General features: G+C 45.8%; 2 protein-coding genes across 4 annotated transcripts in view; one reads left to right on the top strand and one right to left on the bottom strand.

Moving 5' to 3' along the window:
• Positions 1–4,095, top strand: part of BCL9L (BCL9 like) — a 45,993-nt gene extending 41,898 nt beyond the window's left edge. For all 3 annotated transcript variants that reach the window (XM_060268466.2, XM_088658052.1, XM_060268465.2), the window contains exon 8: positions 415–4,095. In XM_060268466.2, coding sequence (XP_060124449.1) covers positions 415–1,475 — 1,061 coding nt within the window. In that variant the 3' untranslated portion in view covers positions 1,476–4,095. The remainder of the gene's footprint in view (positions 1–414) is intronic.
• A 160-nt stretch (positions 4,096–4,255) lies between these two features.
• Positions 4,256–17,312, bottom strand: CXCR5 (C-X-C motif chemokine receptor 5). The gene is made up of 2 exons (XM_088658053.1): positions 17,224–17,312; positions 4,256–10,297 (listed from the first exon to the last, which is right to left on the bottom strand). Exons 1-2 carry the CDS (start codon positions 17,275–17,277, stop codon positions 9,125–9,127), a joined length of 1,227 nt encoding a protein of 408 aa, XP_088514179.1. The 5' UTR covers positions 17,278–17,312; the 3' UTR covers positions 4,256–9,124.
• Positions 17,313–19,709: the final 2,397 nt, after the last annotated feature.

Raw genomic sequence — 19,709 nt, 5'->3', positions numbered from 1 at the left:
TCCCAGAGAGGCTGCTTCAGATACTCCTGCATTTTGGCTAAATGCAGGTTAAATGGCATTCGCCGTGGCAGCTGGTCTCTTTGCCTTCCTACGTGATCTCTGCTGTCAACTGTGCTGGCCAAGAAGGGCACCTCTAGCTGCAGTGGGGTGAGCCCCTGGCATCTTACCTCAGTCATTTCTGGGGAGAGAAGTGGGGGAATGTGCCTTGCCTCCCCCCACCTAATAAATTATTCTGAGATTGGGGTGGGGTGGGGCTGCCGTTGCTGAGCACTTGCCTCCACACGCCAGCCCTACTTCTGCCGTGTCTTTTTGGGGGTGCGGGGGGTGCTTGGTCCCCATGGCTACTTTGCTTCCTGTTGCCTTGCCTGCCACCTAGGAGCTAACAGCCCTCTCTCTCTCTTTTTCTGCCTACAGGCATGGGTGGGAACCAGCCCGGCCAGATGCACATGAACTCCGTGGGGCCAGCTCCTGCTCAGAGCCCCATGGGGATGAACCTTCCGGGGCAGCAGCCACTTTCGCACGAGCCTTCAATGTCCTCGCCAAGCCCCCTGGGCGGCAACATTCCCATGCACAGCGGTGCGCCCCCCCAGAACCCAATGATGCTGCCCCCCAATGCCCAGGACTCCCTGAACCAGCCCTGTGGCCCTTCTGGACAGCTGATCTTCCCCCAGCGCCTCCAGCAGCCCCCCGCGAATGGGGGCAATATGCCCATGGCTCCCGGGGGGCCCGGTGTCCAGCAACACTATCCGCCAGGCTTGGGACTGCCCCCGGAGGAACTGCCCCCACCACAGCCAGGACAAATGCCACCGCAGCAGCAGCAACGCATGGCTGGGAGGATGCCGCCGGAGCCCTACCCATCGGTGCTTCCTGGTGTGGCTTCGGTGCTCAACGACCCGGAGCTGAGCGATGTGATCCGCCCCACGCCCACCGGCATCCCTGAATTCGACTTGTCGCGCATCATCCCGTCCGAGAAGCCCAGCAGCACGCTGCAGTACTTCCCCAAGGGTGAGGGGCCGGGGCCCAAGGCACAGCCGCCCTCCAACCTGCACCTCATGAACTTGCAGAACATGATGGCAGAGCAGGCGCCGGCCCGGCCCGGCCCTCCGGGCATGCAGCGTGGGATGGCCATGTGCCACCCGGGACAGGTGCCCCCCGTGCTGGGCAGGACAGGCCTGGCGCCCCAGCAAGCCATGATGAGCAACAGCATGCACCAGGGCATGATGTTGCCCCAGCAGCAGAACCTCCTCGCCCAGCAGAACTTCTTGCTCATGCAGGCCAAGCAGCGCAGCATGTCCGTCTCGGGGGAGATGTATGCGCAGCCAGGTCACATGATCTCCCCACAAGGCTCGCTCATGGGCCCCCCACCCCAGCAGAACCTCATGGTCTCACACCCCATGCGGCAGCGCAGCGTCTCCCTGGACGGTCAGATGAGCTATGGCCCAGGAGCGGGCGGCATGACCAACCTGCCCTTCTGAGGCTGGCAGTGGGGAGCCTCCTGGTGCAGCCATGCTGATGCCATCCCCTGTCTCTGCCCTGGCACAGAGTTTGGTTTGGATCTTTCCTCTGAGTGTGAATTTCTTTCTTTCTTTCTTTCTTTCTTTCTTTCTTTCTTTCTTTCTTTCTTTCTTTCTCGGTTTCTCTCTCTCTTTTTCTCTTTTTCTCTTTCTCTTTTTTTAAGTAACCAAAATGTGCAAGAGGGTTTGGAACAGCTGTAAATAGGTTGGGGGGAAGCAGCAGCAGCAGCAGCAAAGATTTGCTGGCTTGGAATTGTTTGTATTTCTGTGTTTTAATAGAAGCCTCAAAACCTGTTTTTTTGGAAGAAACAAATGAAAATACAACCCATTGACAAAGTTCGACTCATTGTGGACTGGAAATCCCGAGCTTAAGGGCCTAGATGCAGGTTCCACCAGCTGATTCTCTCTGCTAGGTGCCAGCTAGTCAGGTGATGCAGTGGCCCTCTGCGTAGTCTGGCAGAATGCCTTCCCACCCACCCCTCTTTCCCCTTTTCCCTATGTGAGGAAAGGACGTCCTTTGGCTTGTATGGTTTTGGTCCAGTCTAGCCATGCTGTCAGCCCAGCAGCTCTACACACTGGGTCACTAGTTTGGCACACAACCATATATTTTACCCCCTGAACTCCACACAAGACATTGGTCCCCTAGCAGGTTGGGAGTAGGTTGGATGTCTGCCTCTCTTCTCTCTCATGTGTGCAGTCATAGCATTTGGAAATGAATGGCCCTCTTCTACACACACACACACACACACACACACACACACACAGGCAGAATGGGAAATGTAACTTAAATGTTGGCCGCCTCCTACCATAAGCATCTCACGTTTAGCACCCTTTTCTTCCACGGTTTCCCCTCCAAGAACAGAAATGCCAGCATTCCCATATTATTTTGGCTTGTTGCAGTTGCCACATATGTTCTCTCACAGGTTGAGCAACCCTTTGCCCTGGTGTATCTCTTCCTGTCCCCTGCCCCCCCCTCAAAAAACCCCACCTCTATACACATGTCACATAATGAGAGCAAAGTGGGGGGACATCATAGTAATCGTGATTCAGTCCATGTCAAACAAAAGTTTCATTGATCTCCTTTACTTGATTTGGCTTGAATCATAGAAACGAGCCAGTTGAATGAACGGAGACTAAAAGCTGGCTTTGCCAGAGCTCTGAATGGGAACATTTGAAAAGCCCCATCTGCACTTTTGGACTGTTCCGGATTGAAGTACAGTATTTGCATACAGAAAAAGTGAGCAGCTTGATGACTAAAAGCAAATATAATGCAGATCTCTGATACGACAAAGTTCTAGGCATCTAGTATTAAGGAGTGGGTGTTCCCCACATCTCCCCACCCACCCCATGCTCTTCTGCGCTTGTTCCAGTGCTGCACACACCTCGGTAGCATTTATCTGTTCCTTCCCCACCGAGCCTCTATGGCAAAAAACCATCACCAGCTGGGTGGTACCAAGATGACACCAGGACCTGCAAGCTTGCTCACAAGGACGACATTCCCAAGCCCTTAGGGTGTGCCACGTAATAAAGCCCAAATTACTTGCCCCATTTTAAATTCCATCTTGCCCTTTGAAAGGTGTGCGGTACTACTTACGGAAGTGTGGAGATGTCTTCATCCTCCTGCTGGCAGCAGAGATGACCTGGGAGGCATCCCCAAACTCCGGCCCTCCAGATGTTTTGGACTACAATTCCCATCTTCCCCAACCACTGGTCCTGTTAGCTAGGGATCATGGGAGTTGTAGGCCAAAACATCTGGAGGGCCACAGTTTGGGGGTGCCTGATCTAACGTGTTCTGCACTCAAAACTGATCAGTGGAAGGGGTACAGAAGTGAGCGAAGGGGAAGCGGGGAGTCACTCGTCCTGAAAAATCAAAGGGAAATGTTCCTGGTTTGCGTATTTGCCCTTGTAGCTGTTGCCCCAGCCCGAAGCCTGCAAACCTGATCCTCTGTGGCAGCCACACCTGCCAGGTGTGTCACCTTCTTCCAATCTGCTGCGTCTGGTTCATCAGCAATATGGTGGTCCTGGGCCCCTTGCCACGCAGTCATTCGCACAGCAGCCTTTGCTCCCTCCCTGCCTCACCTTGCGCTGTGAACATTGTCCAGTCTCGTGTCTTGTGCTTTCTTGCTCAGCTCCCCAGCTTGAGCGACGTCTGCTGAAAGTCTGCCCTGATCTCCTCTGTCTCTTGCCACAACCTGTCCATTTCCTGTTCTCAACACACACACACACACACACACACACACACACACACACACACACACCTGACCCAAGCGATGCAATTTCATGCAATCCAGAATTCCCACAACGGATGTGTTTGTGCCCAGGTAATGGGGACTGGCCCGCTCTCTTGTCATCCCATGTGGGGAGGGGGAAGGCCCCTCTCCCTGCCACCCATGCATTTTGTACCATTCTATAAATATATATATATATATATAAATATATAAATACAATATGTGAAGACATCTTATTGGTTTTTATTTTGAAATGATTTCTAGGCTTGTTTTTGGGTATCTGTGCTGCCTGTAACGTATTGATTGACCTGTTTTATAGGTGCCTTTTTATTAAAAAGACATTTCAAAACTCTCTTGGAAGGAGCCTTTTGTGGTGTCTTTGAGTGTGGGCAGGAAAGGGCTGCTTGCTAGTCTAATGTATGATTGAGAGGGGGCCCGATTCTGCAGAGTTGGGTTGTCTGGACTTTCCCTGGCCACAATATTCTGTGCATGTACACACCCACCCTCATGATAAGACCCATTTTTTTGCTGACAAGGGTAATGGGAAGCAAGCCCACTGGCCGTGGAGGGTGTGAAAGGTGAAAATTTCACCCATTTGGTCCAAAGGAAAGCTGGGATGGAAGAACTGTGTTTGTTTATCAGGAAGTTAGTGGTAGAAGGGAAGCCAACTAGGGTGCAAGTCCAAATGAGGTTCCCTGCTGAAAGAGGATGGCTGGAGAGTTGGCTTTCCACGGGGTAAGCCACTAGGTGGCTCAGGACTTGGTTGTATCCAATTCGATTCAGGGTATTCCATTTACAGTCATAGCTTGGTTCTCGGACAGAATGCGTTCCGGGAGTCCATTCAACTTCTGGAACTGTTCGAAAACCAGACACTCACTTCTGGTTTTTGATCGTTCGGGAGCCGAAATGTATGAGTTCCGGGGCATTCGACAACCAAGGTACGACTGTACTGTTGCTCTAAGGGAGACCACAAAGTATCTCGGCCTTCCCAAGAGCCTCTCCAGGCCTTTGATTTGCCATCCTGAGCCTGTTTCATAAATGGATGCCAGCAGGAGCAGGAGGGGAAAGTGGGCACAAAATCACTTTATTTAATGTACCCTCTGATATTATTTGCAATAGGAGCAGAATTATGCTGAGTTAACATTTCACACAAGCTTCTCATGCCCCCCCTCCACACACACGCACACACACACCCTCCCCAGCTGCATGAGCAACACACACACCTTGCCAGCTCCCAAACAAACAAGGACTCCTGCGCAGGGAGGCAACAGGTGCTGCACTGACAGGAGATACTCACCTTGTTGAATGGGGAGCTGCATGCAATCCTAGGGTGCAAGTCCAAATGAGGTTCCCTGCTGAAAGAGGGCGGTTGCAGAGTTGGCTTTCCACGGGGTAAGGCAACATGTTAGGGAGAATTCCATCCATTTGGTACAAAGGAAAGCTGGGATACGAGAACTGCATTTGTTTACCAGGAAACTGAAGAAGTGTGCATGCACACGAAAGCTCATACCAAAATAAAAACTTAGTTGGTCTTTAAGGTGCTACTGAAGGAATTTTTTTAGTTTACCAGGAAGTTAGTGGTAGAAGGGAAGCCAACTCAAAGAGTTCACCCTGTGCTGTTGGTGCTGGCTTCAGTCTCTCCACTGAACTAGGAAGGCAAACGTCTGCCCTTTGTTCACTTCCTGGACAGGGTACCCTGGCTGCAGACGTCCTTACTTGAGCGCTGGCAAGACAGCCCAGCTGCCAAGTTGCACAGAAGCCACTTTGCACCATGGGATTTCCTCGTCCAAGCAAGACGAATTTAAACTGGCAGCCATAACATGTCCATTGAGCGGTTTCCTGTTTCCGGCAGTGGGGAATGGTTGACTCCCATACGATTGGACCCCGGCCGTGCCAGTAATTCAGGGCTCATATGGGGATAATTAGCCCTGGCAGACTCCCCAGGGTGGAAGAGGACCGTCTCGTAGACCTGCAGATTGTCCGAGATTGCCAGCTTGCATTGTGCAAGCGACAGGACACTGGGTCCCAGAGCACGACATGGCCGGCACTCTCTGAAGCCACTCCCATAGCCAGGAATATCTGTTTTGATAAAATAATCAGATTTGGACAATAAACAGACATAGTCTGGACCGAAGAAGACTTGAGAAAAAACCTGCAGAATGGTACAGTCCCTGATGTTTAAGCTCGGACTTCAAAGAGATTCTCATCATGATGTTTGGATTATGAAGGATGGTATGTTCTTTTTTTCCTTCTCAACATTTACAATTGGTCTTCTACGCCAAGCCTCATTAAGAAACCTAATTTATTTTGAGGAGTACAGATGGACTTCTATTTACAATTAAATATTCAACTGCGCAGCTTTATTTGGTTTGAAAGACTTGATAAGACTTGATAAAAGAAGAAACAAGATGGCGCATGTGACGCAGCACAGAAAAATGAGAGTTCCTCCCTGTTTTGAGGGAAGTGGGAGGTGTTTGCTGGCTGACTTTGTAGTGGTTTGAGGCAATAATTTGGGACAATATTTGCATCCGTTTGCAGAATTTATTCATTAAGCATGAGAGAGAAGGCTAAATGGATGTCTAGCAGCCCCCCTCCTAGGGCCCAGAAGGGGGGGTTGTGTGGTCTCCGAAAGCCGATTGATCGTCAAATGATTTATATCTGTGGAATACAGTTCATTTACATTGCAATATTCAAACAGAATGCCTAACATCAAAGACAGACTTGGACAACAGCCCGGATGGGAATAACTCTACAATTTAATGATATGGTAGTTGCTGCATCATTAAACTTTAAAAGAAGACCTAGATAACAGTTGGAAAAATATATATTTACAAATAAAGCTATACTCTATGGATGTAAGGATATACAGTGGTACCTCTACTTACGAATTTAATGCGTTCCAAACACACATTTGTAAGTCGAAAAAAATTGTAAGTCGAATCCCATAGGAATGCATTGGGAGAAAACATTCGTAAGTAGAAGCAACCCTATATAAAAATTCGTAAGTAGAAAAAATCCTATCTAAACTGTATCCAAGATGGCGGACGGAGCTCCATTCGTAAGTAGAAACATTCGTAAGTAGAGTTATTCATAAGTAGAGGTACCACTGTATGATTATGGACATGATTGAGAATCGCATAGCCAGGGACGGAGAACTTTAAAGTGATAAAATCGGAATGTGGAAAATAGGAGAACAACAGAAAAAGGCAGGAATGAGACATGAAATATGTTCTTCAAGAGGTCGACTGTAGGAAGCCCGGAAAATAATAATAATAAGTTGGACTATAATTTGGTTCTCTTTTTTTAGTTTAATATTTTTGATTGGAATATGATTAGATGTTAATTGGCGGTTTGTATTGGGAAATTAATAAAAATGATTTTAAAAAAACCATGTGCATTGAGCATGGCGCTGCTCTTTTCCCTTTCAGAGTCTGTGACAACACGAGCAGCTTCTCTTTGGGTTCATTTTGCCTTGTCCTGCTTGCTTAAAAGGTACTCTAGGCTAGGAATGGGTCTCCAGTTGGAGAGTCCAAACATCTTCAGGAGAACTGGGAAGTAGCCACAGGTATTTCCAGATCCTGTTTGGAACAAGCTTATTACTGGCATAGGCCAGTGCTGGGTAGGGGGAAATGTAATGGAGAGGGGGACCTGACTGTTTCCTTTCATGTTGGTTTCCTGCCTTTCCTTAAATAATTTTGTAGAAGGCTGCAGGAGTCAAGATTTGGTACAACTGTTGGGAAGGAAGTTTTGGAGGAAAATAAAATTTCGAGTTGCAAAGGTTTTAGGTTATAAAGCCCCCTTTCACACAGCATTTCATTTTTAAAAGAAAAATTGTGTAGAACATTTGGTTAGGCCAGAACATAAGGAACTGTTTTTAATAGGCTTGTTGAGAATAGAATCCTGTACACGAAATATTGAAGATTATTTCCAACACTTAAAGAATAGATGGATAAAATATGTGACTGCCCTTTATTTATTTTTAAAAAAACTAATTATATACTGTTATTCATAAAAAATAGAGTGGTTAACAACAGTTGTACATAAAACCATACAATATAAACAATATTAAAAAGTTAAAATCAGAAAACAGCTATTATGGAAAGATGTATTCTTAATTGCCTGCTTAAGCCTCATGGTAAATAGAAATGTTTCCAACAGGTGTTTAAAAGTTGGAACAGAAGGTGTCTGTTGGAATCTCTTGTTTGCAGCTATTGCTAACTTCACAACCTTTTAAAGCTATCGAGAAGGAAGAGAGGCGTAAAAACTTGGTAAAATAAAAGAGAATTATTGATTATGGTTTATTCCCAAATATGAGTTATGAGTTTACCATGTATTAATGAATAATTTGGTAATAAGTAATGCAGTGTGAGTGTGTGTGTACACATACATATACAGGGTTTCCCAGGATTGCCATACATCTGGAAGCAGTGTCCAGGCAGAAATCGGCAAAATATCCGGGAAAATTCAGACATATGGCAGCATATTTTTTGCCATTTTACCTTAAAAATAGCTCAGAAACGTCTTTTTTGCAATTTTGCCCAAAAAGCTCAGTAACTTTGCGCAAAACTTTTAAAAAGTTCCAACAACTTTGAGCAAAAAAAGCTCAATAAATTTTGTGTCTTGATTTTCATTTTTTGAAATATGGCAACCCTAGGTCTTCCTCCCCCCCTTTGGAATTGTGCTTTTCGAAAGTGAGATTACGGTACATACTCTGCTGCTTTCTCCTGTTATAATCAGCCATTTTATTTCAAATTTAATTTCTTGTTATAGTATTGTGTATGTTTTGACAATAGAAAAATAATTTCATCCACGCACACAAAAAGCCTGGTGGGAAGGTCTGGGGCTTGTGAATTTCATTAAGAGCCCCCAATTCCCCCCCAAGAATGTTGTAAGTAGCAAGATAGGAGTCTCTGTGGCCCCAGAGGAAGTCATGTGGGCCATAGTTGATTAATAGTGTGGCTCCCCAAGGTGTGAGCTAACCTTGGGCTCACAACTTGAGCAGATGCTTGTGAGTCGTCTTGGTTGAACGCTGGGGCACAGCAGAGCTCCGGATGAATAGGCAGGAGAGGCGAGTATTTCAACACAAAGAAGGTGTGGTAGGGCTTTCATTGAAGCTGACAGTTACACATTCTCCGAGGTCGGGGGGGTGGGGTGGGGAGAGAAGCACTAAGGGAATATGAACCTCAGAAGCAAAAGCAGTATCTGTATCTGAAAGCATCGCATGTTCGCCAACATCATGGGACTCTTCCAAGGATGCGGGAAGGAGTGTGCACATTCATCACACACAGGATTTCAGGAAAGTGGTGCCTGGCTTACTAAGCGATGTCCTGCTCGTCCAGTCTTTGGTCTGTGGGTACTTTCTGGGCTGGTCTCTGACTTGGCTTAAGCTGAGCCCGACTCTCCCCCCTGAGCCCTTTGGTCAGCTGGGGCTTGGGGACAAGATGAGGAAGGAGGAGAGCCTTTGAATGTGGTTAGGGGATTTGTGGAAGATGGGGAGGAAGGGTGGCGGTTGACGAGCGATATGTTCGTCTCTGCGGTGCTGCTATCCATCCTGCATGTGCCCAGCATGTCCTGCAGGGTGCTCTGGCTCAGGCAGCCCAGACTGTTCAGAAGTCGGCAAGCATCGTGACGGAACCGGATGCCCACGAAAGCATAGAGGATGGGGTTGAGGCAGCAGTGGCTGAAGGCAACCATCTCGCTCAGCAAAATGGCGGTGCTCAGCTCAACCGTACACCCGTTGTCGGCGGTAGCCAGCTTGTTGAGGGTGTCCAGGAAGATCACCACGTGGTATGGAGTCCAGCAGAACAAGAAGACACTGGTGACCAAAATGGCTACTCTAACCACTTTCTGCCGCTTCAGCCGCTGGGAGCGGCACAGGACTCTGACAATGGCTATGTAGCAGAAGCACATGACCAGCGAGGGCAGGAAGAAGCCCACGATGTGATACAGGAAGCGTGTGGCCAGCCACGCGTTGATGCCGTGTTTGCCGTATTCTCTGAAGTGGCAGATGCTGGGCTGGTTGCCCCTGCTCGGCCAGACTTCGGTGAAGAGCAGGTCAGGCAATGTCAGCAGCAGGGAGATGACCCATACTGCCAGGCATGTCAGGTGGACGGAGATGGCTCGCTGCTTCTGGAAGGCCCACAGCGCGTGCACCACGGCCAGGTAGCGCTCCACGCTGATGCAGCCCAGCAGCAGGCTGCTGCTGTAGAAGTTGATCCTGTTGGTGGCGCTGAGCACCTTGCAGAGGATAGGTCCAAAGACCCAACCGGCTAAGTTCTGGACCACCCCAAAGGGGAAGGTGAACACGAGCAAAAGGTTCGCCAAGGCCAGGTGGAAGAGGAAGAGCTCGGTGGAGCTGCGGGAGCGTCGGTAGCACCACAGGATCACAATCACCATCAGGTTTCCAACACCCCCCAGCAAAAAGATCAACAGGTAGACGAAAGGGACCAGGAATGCCCTTAATTGATGGGTGCTGCTGTCGTCCATCGTGGGGCACATGTAGTCGGTGTAATTGGAGAGTTGGTCCGCATAGTCCGATGTATTGTAATCATCTAACTGTGGAACAGATAAAGCGAGACAAAGACATTAGCAGGTGATGTGGCAGGGATAGAAATGTTATTTCCCCAGCCCTTGCTGTGCTGATATTCAGCGATGCCTCCATGCCAAAATGCTTGAGCACAGAGAGACATTCATGGAAAGACTTTGTGAGTGTCTGGAGGTGGTTGGAGGATGGATGCTGGCTAACAGATTGAGGTTGAATCCTGACAGGACTGGTGACTGGGAGTGGCCGCCAAGACCATATAACACCGGTCCTGAAAGACCTACATTGGCTCCCAGTACATTTCCAAGCACAATTCAAAGTGTTGGCGCTGACCTTTAAAGCCCTAAACGGCCTCAGCCCAGTATACCTGAAGGAGCATCTCCACCCCCATCACTCAGCCCGGACACTGAGGTCCAGTTCTGAGGGCCTTCTGGTGGTTCCCTCCCTGTGAGAAGTGAGGTTACAGGGAATGCCCTCCCATCAGATGTCAAGGAAATAAACAACTATCTGAAGGCAACCCTGTTTAAGGAAGTTTTTAATGTTTGATGTTTTATCATGCTTTTAATATTCTGTTGGGAGCCACCCAGAGTGGCTGAGGAAACCCAGCCAGATGGGTGGGATATAAATTATTATTATTATTATTATTATTATTATTATTATTAATATTATTATTTGGCTGCTTGGTTTCTGCCAAATTGTTTTTATTGATTTTTCCAAATGTTATCAAACCCACCACAAACTAAAACAAATTTAATACAATCAATCAATCAATCATGTATTGTGTTTAACTAAAAACCATTACAAATTCAGTTACAGATCCAGCAAATCAATAAAAACCCGTTAAATGAAATCCAGAGATATACATCCACTTACAATAAGTCAAATTAATGAATCGCCTGCACAGTCTACAGCATTGTCTTTTATATAGCTAGCACAAATACTTTAAGCAGCTTTAGCAAATAAGGCTGTTTTGTATGTGACAAGTGGATCACAGTCAAGTAACAGTCAACATATTTTCACTTCAAAGTTCTGTCCCTGTAGCAGTGCCAGTATCTGTTCCAAAAAAAAATCAAATCTCTTTCTGGGGTTTTGATAGAGCTGACAATGGAGTATATAATGGGGGAGATCTTCTACCTCATCTACCCCACAAATACAAAGTCTTAAATGCCTTGGAACACATCTATAACTTCCATCTAAGACTGATGTAGGCATTGTTTGAAAACGGAGAGCTGTAAATGCAGTTCTCAGGAAGGCAAGGTAAGTTGACTGCAAGTACTGAGCTCTGGTGTCGTTGGGTGCAGTCGTGACCAACTCTGGGGTTGCGGAGCTCATCTCGCATTATTGGCCAAGGGAGCTGGCGTACAGCTTCCAGGTCATGTGGCCAGCATGACAAAGCCGCTTCTGGCAAACCAGAGCAGCACACGGAAATGCCGTTTACCTTCCCGCTGTAGCAGTACCTATTTATCTACTTGCACTTTGACGTGCTTTCGAACTGCTAGGTTGGCAGGAGCTGGGACCGAGCAAGAGGAGCTCACCCCATCACGGGGATTCAAACCGCCGACCTTCTGATCAGCAAGCCCTAGGCTCTGTGGTTTAACCCACAGCACCACCCGCGTCCCTTTAACCCTGGTGTGGTTAGATTTCAGCAAATAGTACCAATGGGAGAATTCTGAGATATGGATTAGAGTTAAGTCTTCCTCGTTATCCTGTTTATAAATCCAATCCCTAAGCAGTCTTTTAACTCCAGGGAATACAAAAATATCTGTTGTCTGTTTTGTTTTTTTGAGGCTAGCAGGTCTTGTACTAACTTCTTGTACTAACACCCTTCTTCCATTTTTTTCTCCAGGCAGAGTCTAGGCAAGAGGTCCTCTGGCATATCCAGGACCCTTTTATAATACGAAAAAGTAGCCATCTCCACCCTAGCTTTTACAGACACCACACCTGTCCCTGTCATAAGGAAGGCAGCTAGGGTACCTGGAGGTAGTGCCTACAGATACTTTAGGAACTTATTCTGGCACACTTCCAGGTCTTTCAGGTTATTATGATTCATCCCCCAAATCTCAATGCCATACTGCATCTGAGCTACTACTTTCCCAAGACAAACATTTAGGGCTGGGATTACCAGCCTGCCACCTTTATAATAGAAAAACTTCAGTGTAGCATAGGCTGACCTGTACTGTTGCTGTTATATTTTGTAGCTGAGGTTTCCAGGAATTTTTCTCATCAAAATATACCCCCAAATACTCTGGGTGGCTCCCAACAGAATATTAAACAGAATAAAACATCACTTGGGAGGGGTACGTTTGCCAAAGACAAAATCTTTGAACGTGATGGTGACAACAGTCCTAATGGACCAACTGCTAATTAGGACCTGCTAATGTTACCGGAATGGCCCCCAGTTTCAGAACAAGAAGTAAGCGGCAGCTAGTCTGGTGACTGGGAGTGGCTGCCGAGACCACATAACACCTGTCTTGAAAGACCTACATTGGCTCCCAGTACGTTTCCGCGAACAATTCAAAGTGTTGGTGCTGACCTTTAAAGCCCTAAACGGCCTCGGTTCAGTATACCTGAAGGGGCGTCTCCACCTCCATCGTTCCGCCCGGACATTGAGGTCCAGCACCGAGGGCTTTCTGGTGGTTCCCTCGCTGCGAGAAGCCAAGTTACAGGGAACCAGGCAGAGGGCCTTCTCAGTAGTGGCACTTGCCCTGTGGAACGCCCTCCCACCAGAGGTCAAAGAGAAAAACAACTACCAGACTTTTAGAAGACATCTGAGGGCAGCCCTGTTTAGGGAAGCTTTTAATGTTTGATGGACTATTGTATTTTAATATTTTGTTGGATGCTGTCCAGAGTGGCTGGGGTATAAATAAATTATTATTATTATTATTATTATTATTATTATTATTATTATTATTAGTGCCTTAATGACTGATAAAAGTCCTGGGGAGGACATTATCCCTTCAAAGGTCTTTAAGAATAATTCTGAGTGGTGGTCTCCCCTCCTAGCAAAATTATTTTCTTATACAGTATAAACTACTAGCACTTTCACTGAGGGCTGGAAGCAGAGTATTATCATCCTAATTCTCAGGAAAGGTGACAAACATAACCCCAAGAACTATCGGCCTATTGGTTTATTGGATATAAGCTCTAAAATTTAATACTGTTTTCCCCAAAATTGACTTCCTGCACTCCATCCTTGATGTGTCCATAATTTCCTCTTGTTGCCGCATTGTTTTGGAACCTCGTAGCTTCTGGTACCCACCCCACACGGTCAATATAGGGAGATACCGTGGTCAATGGTATCGAAAAACACTGAGAGATCAAGAAAAAGTGATAGGGTTGTTCTCCCCTGTCCCTCATTCAATACCAGATCAACAGGGCAACCCAACCTGATTCAGTCCCCAAAGCTGTAAGTGGTATCCAACTACACTTTTACTCTAGGTAGACCTATTGGAATTCATGAATATAACAGGTCTATTAATTTCAGTGGGTCAGCTCTGAGTAAAAATTGAGCTGAGCACCACCCCATATTTGTTAAAGACTCAAGGGGCATATTTGAACCAGGAAACTGCCAGTCACACTTTTTAATCTGCCAGATTGCAGATTCATTTGACGCCTTGTTGGACCTGTATCTGATGCAGATACTTCTAAATAAGGCCCGAGCTGCTCCCCCAAGATAGCAATCATCCTCGCTGCTCACAATGACCCATTTCTTCAGTTTCCTCATGCAGTTTGAACGAACTTTCTCTCAGAAAGGATGTTGTGGTTTTCAGCTGCAGAGAAGCAACTTGGTTGATACTTTCTGGTGCCCTGGGGCTGACAGCAGCTTTGCTGTTTGTTTTGCTATCTGGACCTGAGAGGAATTACACCTGTCTAACAATGGATCTTTGTCATGCTGGCCACATGACCCGGAAGCTGTCTGCGGACAAACGCTGGCTCCCTCGGCCTATAGAGCGAGATGAGCGCCACAACCCCAGAGTCGGACACGACTGGACCTGATGGTCAGGGGCCCCCTTTACCTAACAATGGATCTATAGCTTCATTGGACCTGAATGACCAAGAGCAGCTGGTGAGCTATTCTTTAGCCTACAAGATCTGGACTTTAAACAGTCCAGTTTTGTTTGCACATGGAAGTACACAACAGACACAAAGCCTTCTGGGTGAGATCAGATTCATGGGGATCCCATTCTCAGCAGAAGTCAAATTTTCATGGCATTGATTGGTCAGCCCTTGTGCCAAGCAGCAAAGCCATCTCTTTCTCCTCTTTTAACAGTTTTTTAAAGTGTGCAATCCTCACCCCCCACATTTAAAAGTACTGAACAGACGTTTAATCAGATTATGCCACCATTGGGGGGGGGGCAAATTTAAGACTGAAATGTGATTTAAAAACAACATCGTTTCAAATACTTGAAAGAGTGTCAGTATTCCTGACATATAAAGGGAGCATAAACGAAAAGAGGCAATCAGAATTCAACCCCCAAAGGTGTTAATGGGAGGGAGCTCACCTCCTGACCCCAACACATACTCCTGATTATTTTAGTTTTGTCTGAATGAAACTATTCTTTTGTTTAACACTGCAATTTTTGTTCAGAGTCATTTAGAAGCTCTGATTAAAAACCACACCAACCTCATATGCCAAAGTGGTTGCAACTCACAGATTGCTGTGCTCCCATAGATGTAAAGCCAGCTGAGTCCATGGCTTTACAATGAGTAAGTTTTCCCAGTCCAAGCATATGTTGGCTCAGCCTAGCAGTGACTGTGGGATAGGAATAAGAGAAAATATCTGGATCTGAAGGTCAGTTAACTGATTATTTTTATAAAGTTCTCAGACTATAACCCTACCTCTATGCCAAGTAGGGATTGAGTGGTCTGTCAATTTTGGTTCTTTCACTTTCTAATTTTTCTATAATATTAATTTCTCTCTCCACATTTCTGCAGAAATTTGCAATAACAGAACTTCATGAAAATTCACCAGCATTTCAGTGCGAATTTCTCTCAATGAACTCATTTCTGTATAAAGTTTTGACTAATGTACACATTTTTGTAAGTAATCACCCCAAACATAATGCATTTTGTATATCATTTTCACCAATTTATTTATATTCATGCACACTTTCCTCTAATACCGTACATGCATTTTTGTAAGCACTGTTTAGTTGGAGAACTTTGTTGCAAAATGCGGATAAGCGTGAATATCAAAGGATGGTGGCGTTTTAGTTTTCATACTGTTTAGGGAAGTGCTAGTTCGATAAATTTGCCTTTAAATGCAAACTGAATCAAATTCCCTCTCATCCCAATTGCCAGTTGCTCTCAAAGTAGCTAACAATATTAAATATTCTCCGACAATTCGTCTCATAATACACTCCATGAATACGGGCTTAAAAGCATATTCTCCAAGACTCTCAGCAGCAGCAGCAGAGGATGCTGAATAGAAGGTGGAGCCAGTACACACACAGAGAGAGGGGAGAGAGAGAGAGAGAGAGAGAGAGAGAGATTTACATGGTCTTATGTTCGCTGTGGTTAAACCACTGAGCCTAGGGCTTGCTGACCAAAAGGTCGGCGGTTCGAATCCCTATGACGGGGTGAGCTCCCATTGCTTGGTCCCAGCTCCTGCCAACCTAGCAGTTTGAAAGCACGTCAAAATGCAAGTAGATAAATGGGAACCCCTACAGCGGAAAGGTAAACGGCGTTTCCATGTGCTGCTCTGGTTTGCCAGAAGCGGCTTTGTCATGCTGGCCACATGACCTGGAAGCTATACGCCGGCTCCCTCGGCCAATAATGCGAGACGAGCGCGCAACCCCAGAGTCGGTCACAACTGGACCTAATGGTCAGGGGTCCCTTTACCTATGTTCAATTAGCCTGAACTCCCCCAATTCTTTGGAAGGCTGAACCCAAGACCTGTTAAATCTTAGCTACTTGGGTTAAATGTGCTTTGAGCCATTAAATAAAAGATTGACATGAGGCCCTCGCAGTGTGGTACAGTCCAGCAAGAGCTGAACGGAGACATAGGACAAGAATGACTTCTGTGCCTCCACACCCACGCACTAAGTTTGCCTCCACACCCAGCTCACCAGCCGGAGAGAGAGAGGTAGAAATGAGAATTCATCTTTCTCTCTAGGGGATGAGGGGAGCAGCTTTCTTGCTCTCTCTCCCATGGGACTAAGTGGTTTTGGTGTCCTGCCTGCAGCGGAAATCTCACCAATCTGTGAAGTACCAGCCAAACCACCATTGCAGGCAACTTCCTCCTGTTGAAGAAAAGCACACAGATCCTGCTCTCAGCTTCTCAAAGGTGTCTTCTTCTGAAACTCATTTGCTTCTTGAGACTCATACCCCCTTTGCCATGGCACCGTCTTTAGGTTCCACTCAGCAACCCACACGCAGCCACAACTTGCACAGAGTGAGCTAGTCCAAAGTAGACAACTGCGTGTCAGACTGTTGCCTCTGTGTGGCCATGCTGACATTTTAGCGATATGTGGAAGGAGGGATCCACAGACTCAAGAATGGACCACATGCACCTTTCAAAACCTCCCTATCAAATATAATTGGACAACTTGAATTTGACCATACATGTGAATGAAACCCACCTGAAAAGAGTTACAATCCGGAAGCACCCCAGAAGTTGCTTTGGCTGCAAAAGCTTGATGTGCCCACTCCTCTCTGCAATATTTCCTGGCCTTAGGATGGAACTCCCTCTCCGGGGCTGAGACCACATCTTTAGACTTACAACAGACCTCTTTGGGAAGGGAGATACTCTAGAGAGCCCAAAGAGCCACAAATCCACAAAGTCCCCCACCCTGAAGGATTTCAGCCCACAACTTCCATTTGTAAAATTTCCGATTTAAACTTGTAAGCATCCCAAATGACGTGTATCGAAATCCCAACCCTCAGCCTTCTGTTGCCCCACTGTGGAAGTTGAGCCTAGGCCAAACTAGCCACAACTCACCGTGAAGTTATCCATGGAAATGCCTGTCATTTCTATTATTTGGGAGTCAACCATCCTCAGCACAGTCTCACTTTGTCTTCAGAGACTGCAGCTAGTAGGAGGAAGGGACGGGTGAAGAAGGCTCCTAAATTGCTTTGCAAGGCAAATTGAGAATCTCCACCCACACACTCGAAGATCACAAAATAAAAAAAAATTCCTTCGGTAGCACCTTAAAGACCAACTAAGTTTTTATTTTGGTATGAGCTTTCGTGTGCATGCACACTTCATCAGATACGTATCTACAGAAGTGTGCATGCACACGAAAGCTCATACCAAAATAAAAACTTAGTTGGTCTTTAAGGTGCTACCGAAGGAATTTTTTTTATTTTGTTTCGACTCAGACCAACACGGCTACCTACCGGTACCTGTAACTCAAAGATCACGTTTTTAATTTATCGTTGAAAAAGTCTCAGAGTGTTCAGTGAAGTTCTCTGTCCCCTTTGCTTGAAATACTAATAATACTAATAATTATAATAATTTTTATACCCTGCCCATCTGGCCACTCTGGGTGGCTTCCAACACATAAAAACACAATAAAACCTCGAACGTTAATAGTAACAATCTGATGCAATATAAAAGTCACAATAACTTTAAAATGAACAACTTATATCAAACAAAGCAACATTCAACAATCCATCAGAATCTAATAGTAAAATTAAACATCAACAAAGAATAATTAAACAGTTCACACTTATCAACCACAATCAATGAAAATAACAGCAAATCACAATGCAGAAAATACCACAAAACATACCAAACCACGTAAAATGATCAAATGGAGAAACAAAGAGGCACAACGTATAAAACTTTAAAAAATAAATAAATCCCTGAACTCCTCTCTTCCCAGCTGCTGCTGTTCTCAAAGTCATAGTCTGGGAAAGGCTGGTTGGGTCAAGGCAGCTGGAAACGCCACTGTCTGATGAGAATCATAAAGTCTCTCCCCTCCCAGTTGTTCCTCTGGAGCAGCTCTCTTATGAAGGCTTCCAGGGTTCTAGTGTGGGGCAAGGCAGGTGGAAGTATGCCAAGACTTTTTAGGTTCAGCATCTAGGCCTGAAGCCAGGTAGAAATGGGTCCAGACAATCCTTTTCCTTCAATCACATACCCTCCAACATTTCTTCAATGAAAATAGAGACATCCTATCATCACCATCAATACCCCACTCATCTGACTGGGTTGCCCCAGCTTCCAACATATATAAAAACATAATAAAACATTAAACATTAAAAAAACCTCCCAATACAGGGCTGCCTTCAGATGTCTTCTAAAGGTTGAATAGTTACTTATCTCCTTGGCTCAGGGGTCTCATAACTCCATATCCTCCAACATGGAGAAAATAGGGACGTCCTAAGGAAAAATAGGGCATTCCAGGATCAAATTGGAGACTGGGGTGGCTTCTGTAAATCTGGGACTGTCCCTGGGAAATAGGGACACTTGGGGGGTCTGCAATCACATCGGAAGCTGACAAGCCACCACTGATCAACCACCTTGCCCAAGCACCCCAAATGGTTTTTAAATGTACAGGTGGATGCCAACAAGTTCCATGTAAGTGTCTATAGTTCAGGTAGACTGAAACTTCCATCTACTTCCATCTATTGCAGTGCTGCAAAACCATGAATTTGATAACCATAGCTAATCCCTCGTGGTTTTGTGTGTGAGAGAGTTTTCATGTGATTATGAAATATCCTGGCAATCCTATGAGTTACTATGACTTTATTGTTTTTTATTATTATTTTGTTGTTGTTGTTATTTATATGCTATTGTGTATGATCTAATAGTGACTGCAATGTTTGTTGATTTTTTTAATGCTATTGTATTAAATTAAACATCAAACACCACCCCATCAAACTTGCTTCCATCATTGGCAGCCTACAGACACATATTTAGAAGCACCACAGATGCTCAGGTCCTGTTTCACCAATTTCCTTGCCTCTTCTTCCTTGTTATAAAAATAGAATGGGCAGATCAATCCTATATTTGGATTACACCAGGACTGGAGAATCGTTGCTGTAGCTGCGCTGGCGGAATGGCTGGTGTATTAATTGTATACTCAGCCTGAGAAGGCATAAATACACTTCAGACTCTTAACAATATGAAGTTTTATTAAGAATTAAAAACAAATAAGCGAGCAGGACAAATAGACAAAGCAGAATATGGAAAATAAAATGCAACCTGCTTGTTCAAATATATGTAGTCCAGGGGTCAGCAAACTTTTTCAGGAGGGGGCTTGTCCACTATCCCTCAGACCTTGTGGGGGGCTGGACTATATGGGGGGGGAATAATAATAATATAATAATAATTTATTATTTATACCCCGCCCATCTGGCTGGGTTTCCCCAGGCACTCTGGGCGGCTTACAACAGAAAAATGAAATAAAACAATTAAACATTAAAAGCCTCCCTAAACAGGGCTGCCTTCAGGTGTCTTCTAAAAATCTGGTAGCTGTTTTT

Source organism: Zootoca vivipara, chromosome 14 (genome assembly GCF_965207765.1).
Source record: "Zootoca vivipara chromosome 14, rZooViv2.hap1.1, whole genome shotgun sequence".
Lineage (NCBI taxonomy): Eukaryota > Metazoa > Chordata > Lepidosauria > Squamata > Lacertidae > Zootoca > Zootoca vivipara.
Note: the sequence above shows the minus strand (reverse complement) of the source record. Positions and strands in the feature narration are given on the sequence as shown.

Excerpts from the sequence above, each read along its gene's own strand:
- CXCR5 (XM_088658053.1), bottom strand. The coding sequence starts at position 17,277 with ATGGTTGACTCCCAAATAATAGAAATGACAGGCATTTCCATGGATAAC. Across the intron at positions 10,298-17,223 it reads TTTCCATGGATAACTTCACG|TTAGATGATTACAATACATC; the intron begins GTGAGTTGTGGC and ends TCTGTTCCACAG.